Source organism: Gymnoscopelus braueri, assembly GCF_963280865.1.
Source record: "Gymnoscopelus braueri genome assembly, chromosome: 4".
Taxonomy (NCBI): Eukaryota; Metazoa; Chordata; class Actinopteri; order Myctophiformes; family Myctophidae; genus Gymnoscopelus; species Gymnoscopelus braueri.
In genome coordinates this window covers 222,566-227,925 of record NC_137605.1, presented here as the reverse complement: position 1 = coordinate 227,925, position 5,360 = coordinate 222,566, and the positions used below count along the sequence as shown (strand labels likewise).

The window sequence follows — 5,360 nt, the reverse complement described above, 5'->3', positions numbered from 1 at the left end:
ACAAACTCGAGCTGAGCAAAGTGTACCTGATGCTCACGCTGATCAACAGCCAGACCTGTCTGAGCCACAAGTTTCAGTTGCGCCATCCACTAGAGATAACGGCAAGGGACATCAGCCTGTGTGCCCGACAGTGCTTCCAGTCCCATTTTGCCTGGGTTGCAAGGGCAGTCCTTGAGAGGCTGGGGCTGTATGATACGGGCATCCGCAAAGCAAACTACCTTAAGCTTCGGCAGTTGAACATGTTCTGCGACAGTAACGAGGCATTGGTTCAGGTCTATGTGCCGGATGAGCTGAATTTGACAACCGTGGCTAGAGTAGACAAGAAGGAAGCGCTCAAGCAAGAAGAAAGCTACATTAAGCGCACGCAGCAAAAGCACATAAGAGTGGCAACGTTTGAGCAGCTGCCCTTTTGCCAGATTCCGCTTTCGTTTAATTTACACCATATGGGTAAGCGCGACATAATCAACATCCTATCTCTCTCCATCAGCCCAGTGCTCTTGCCGGATGTATACCACTACTTTGCAGTACTCAACTTCGATGACCCGCTCAATCCAGGTGGCTACCTACGGCTTGACCTTGCTCGCGGGCTTGATGCTCAGCAGCCGAGAGTGGAGCATCTCGTTCTTCTTGCTAAGAACAACGGTCTGAGCACTGCAGCCGTGTGCCAGGGTCTGGAACTGATCCTGCGTAATGTGTTTCGGATGTCGAGCGTAGCTAACACAATGATAGAGCTTATTGCAAAGTTACCTGTTGAACCAAGTGTCTCGTACTGCCTCTCCAAAGATCAAGAGGATCTTAGCAGGATGACAGTGGCTGTGAGTAAGCTTCAGAGGTGCCCTTTAGCACTAGATAAAGTAATCGATCATTGCAATCACCAGAACACCATGCTTGTAGAAGGCGCATTCGTCACCGTAGGTAGAAGCGGAGCTGTCACATATAACGCTATGAACATTGTCAAAGCCTGCAACTCTAACTATGTACACTTTCCCTGGGGGTGGCTTCAAACTTTGCTATGGGGGGACGCTGAAGACCCTGTTGGACATGATCTTGACGAGGAGGACTATGGCCGCTACGTAATGTATGCGAAGCAGCTTACCGAGGGAAGTAGAAACACAGGAACTGTAAGGAGTGGTGAAGAGGATATGGCAAGGATATGAATTATTTTGCTTTTTATTGTGGATGTAAAAAAAAAATATATGTATGTTATCACAAAATATTATGCATCAACCTTCAGTTCCCCTGTTCTTTTTCATTTAAATCAATATATCTCATTCACTTTATACTCTGCTCAGCACACCCCTAAGGATGCCAATAAAAGCAACTGCCTCCTTTTTAATCGAAAACATGTAACGTAACTCAGATCAAATAAAGAATACAAAAATATCAAAGATTGTGTCAAAACTTTATGATCTTTATTTATTGTTTCATTGCAATCATTTCATGATATCCTGCAGCCGCAAGAAGCGGCTTCCATTCAACTTGGACAAGGCAGTAAACATTTCCATGCTGCTACCCTTCATCTTCTTCATCTTCTTTCCATCTGTACAGCTGCTGCACTGATGCTGCTGGTGCTCTGGTAATCCTTCACGGTCAACATTAATGAACACAGGCCTGGTGCAAAGGTACTTGTCCTGAACATTTCTCCAGTCCATCTGCAAGTGCACTTTAGTGAGCTTGAACATAGCTCCATCAGCACAGTGCCACACAATGCCTTCAATCTGCCCTTCTGGCCTATCCTTGAACCAGAAAAGCAACTGCTCGCGGTTCAGAGAAGGAGGTTTTTTCACAAGCAGAGTTCCATGAGCCACCAGCATTCGGATGTTCAGTTTATAAGGGTTGCCGTTGATCTTTGGGCCAATTAGCTCAAGGGTCTGTCCCATTAGTTCTGCCAGTGGAACCAGAGCCAATTCCAACAGGACTTCCTCTTCAGAGCTCTGCCTGAGAACCAGGGCTGCACCATGGTTGACTACAGAAGAATGCAATGGGTACAACTTGTCACATTCATGTACAGGAACCCAACCTAGGACATTTCCAAATTTGTTAACTTCAGATTTATTTTCCCCAACGTGAGCAGGGATCCAATATTCTGGGATGTTCTTAAAGTCCTTCTTAATGTTGTATGTGAAGCCTTCGCGAATACCACGGCGGTGTGCACTGCGATTTTCTTTGAACCGTTCCCATTCAGGTTCTTTGAGCTTTAGTTCTCGCTTTGCCCAGAGGTATGGTTTACCCTCGAACTCTGTAACATAACAGCAGGTGCCATCCACCTTTTCTGTGACAAGTGCACTGTGAATGTCAGATTTCAGCACTAGGTCATTCAGTTTTTCTGTTGTGACAACCTTATATTGCTGGTCCTTGTGCTTGCTAGATGGTCCGTCTTCTATGGTTCTCTCAAATAAACACTCCATTTTCTGTTGTACAGAACCTAAACGAGGCATTTTATCTGTCTTGTTTAATTTTAGTTTTATTTTTTGAGTCCTACAAAATGTTACATGTGATGTCTGTCCTTCAGAGTCTGTCCTTCAGATGCTGTGTTACAAGTTTTATACTATCCCATACCACGCCCCTAATGACATCTCTGAAACACATGTGCCGAACCGCCTCCTTCTTTTGGAATCATCATACACTGCTTTCTCCAGCCTGGAAACCGGAATGCGAAGAGCTTTCAGCTCCTTGAAGAATTTTTTGCATCCTATGCAGTGATACATGGGTTTCTGTTTGTTCAACCATCCTTTTTTAGCAAATGTTACAAGCCACTGGTGAACTACCTGCCGGTCACTGTTGTAATATGGCATGATGACAAGGACCTTGTCAGGCAGTGGAGCAGTGTACATGGGAAAGGCTTCTGGCTCATAAACCTGCTTTGCCATGACTGCCTGGTACAGGCTTCCTGTCAGGTCAAGTATCTCACCTTCATCAAACTCACCCCCCTGCACTGATATCCATGTCCCTTGAGCACAAATACCGGCGTTGTCAAGCAGCACCCGAGGCACGCTCACTGAAATGCATCCCTTGTCAGTTTGCCTATCTTCAGTGAGCTTAAGGGTGCCCTCACGAAGGGTTTTGGACAGCAATGCGCCAAAGGCAGCAATCTCCGACCGGTACACAGTGTCCGGGTTTAGGCCCATGTCCTGGATGATCACTACACCAGCCAGCTTCAGCTTATCGACTGGGAACCGCAAGTGAGCGGTCCTGCGTGCTGTAATGCTCTGAAGCTCCTGGCGCCCGCAGCTAGGGATCATGTGTAGTGGACAGTTATTCATCAAGGTCAGGAACACTTTACTTGCCCTTTGTACTCGTTCGGAAATTGCATTGAACCTTTGGGCTAAGTGCTTGCGGCAGGACTCCATGGTCTCTTTGTCATGTGTTTGGCTGTACATGTAGCGGGACAGGCAGTAATCCACCACACAGTACGCGGTCATATTGGATTGACTGCTTATAAGGGAGATTTTGGCATCTCGGCTCACCAGCACCCTTGAGCTAAGCATGTTGTTGCTGCCGGGAGGAAAAGTAACCTTTTCCAGCTTGCCATCCGCTGCTTGTTGGGCTACTGTGCTCGCTTGGAACAGATCCCCATCTTGTTCATCTGAGTTATAGCAACTAGCTGAGGTCCTGTGTCTCTTGCTGCTTGGGCCCTCGTTATCGGTCTCTGCAGAATGAGATGAACACCTGGGCCTCTTGCTGCCCCTAGGCTCCTCTGCCTCTGCTCCACCTTTTAAGCTGCCAGTCTTGATTTTGAGATCCAGAGGGTACCTGTAGAAAACTGCCTCGCAAGGCTTTACCTTTTCATCGCCGGGCCTCATGGATGGCCTTAATGAAACACTTGTGATTTTCTGCAGATTCTGTGTGTGCTTCACTGTTTCCAAGTATGTGGTCCTGATGCTTGTGCTCTTGACCCTTAGCCTGTTGAGCACTTCCGGTTTCAGGTTGATGTTTTTCTCACATTTCAGCAGCCTGTGCCATGGAAAGAACCCAGAAGCTAACTTAGATGCCTCTAGCTCTGCCGCATGGCACGCAATCAGGTCCCTTCGTATGGCTTCTGCTGAAGAAAAGAGGTGGTTTAGGCAGTATAGCTTGTCCTTGTACAGCGTCATAACCTCAAAACACTCAGCATAGGTACCATTGCTGAGCGTTACAGACACGGCCGTGAACCCGTCATCTAGCTCCACTGCCTTTACCAGCTCGACCCTATGGCGGTCCAGTGCAGTTTCGCATTCCACCAATCCCAGCCATAGGCCCGTGGCACGGTCAATCTGCACCTTACGGCGATTGAACAACACACAGTCTCCCATGCTCAACTGGTGCCAGGGCAGGGTGGAGAAGCATCGGCTGATGTCGGGCTCCAGCTTCAGGCAGTCACCTCGCATCACGCAGGCGATGAATACGTTGGCCATCGCTTCGTCACATGCAGTGCGGACACTCTTGCAAACTGAGACGCCTCGCTTTTTCACTGCCACCTTCGCGAGCTCGCCCGTCTCGTGGTTTAGCGTGTGGCTCAAGCTGATGTACATCCCCTTGGCCTGATAGCATATGACCGAGCTGCTGTTTTCGTACTTGAGATTGATCCTATGGTTCTTCACGAAGGGGCCAGTTATATCGAGTTCAGGTCCGTCAGACATCTTGACCAGGTATGTTGGGTACCCAAGCGTTTCTCCACACTTTGGGTCCCTGAAGGCTCGGTGTGTAGAGTTTCCAGGCCCTATGTAATAAAGTCTACCAAGCACATCCTCAATGATCCTCTTGTGCACAAATTCACAGAATTTAGGTACCATTGTCTCCGTTCTGGCAAACTTTTGAGTGATTGCATCACGTGCCTGTGCTGCAAATGCTGCCAGCCCCTCTCCCTCTGCACCCGGCTGAACATTGTCTACTCTGTCTTGTAACTCATGCTCAGGCTGGTCTTTGGGTCCGTAGCCCACCACCATCATGATGCTGTCCGTGTGACTATACACCATGGTACACTTTGAATCAAAACATTCTGACGTGCACTCCTTGACCACCTTCATCTGCTGCCTGCCTGCAGCTGAGATGAGAGGTCCGCATATACCAGCAATGCCATAGAAGGAGTTCATCAAGATCTTACACTCAAGCACCAGAAGCTCAAAGTAAGCTCGCTTCTCTTCGCTTAGCCCCGACGCACTAAGCAACTGCTTGTACTCGGCACGGCGCTTGTAGTATCGCTCCATGGACGAGTTCATGATACCATCATCGCGAACAAAGCTTCCTTCCACGTCGTCATACTTCATGATCAGAGATGCACACTTGAATCCCTCGGCCTCCCAGTGGTAGCACAACCACCCGGTGAGGTCGTGGTCAAACTCTTTCGGTGGCCAAGGTACTGTGGACTCAAAAGATACGTT

At 48.3% G+C, this 5,360-nt stretch overlaps 1 protein-coding gene across 1 annotated transcript; it reads right to left on the bottom strand.

Moving 5' to 3' along the window:
* Positions 1-1,433: 1,433 nt before the first annotated feature.
* LOC308084503 (RNA ligase 1-like) lies at positions 1,434-2,408 on the bottom strand (the record flags this gene model as incomplete). Its single annotated transcript, XM_080427167.1, has 2 exons — positions 1,434-1,966; positions 2,231-2,408. The coding sequence occupies 2 exons, from the start codon at positions 2,406-2,408 to the stop codon at positions 1,434-1,436; spliced, it is 711 nt and encodes a 236-aa protein (XP_080283293.1).
* Between the last annotated feature and the right edge of the window lie 2,952 nt (positions 2,409-5,360).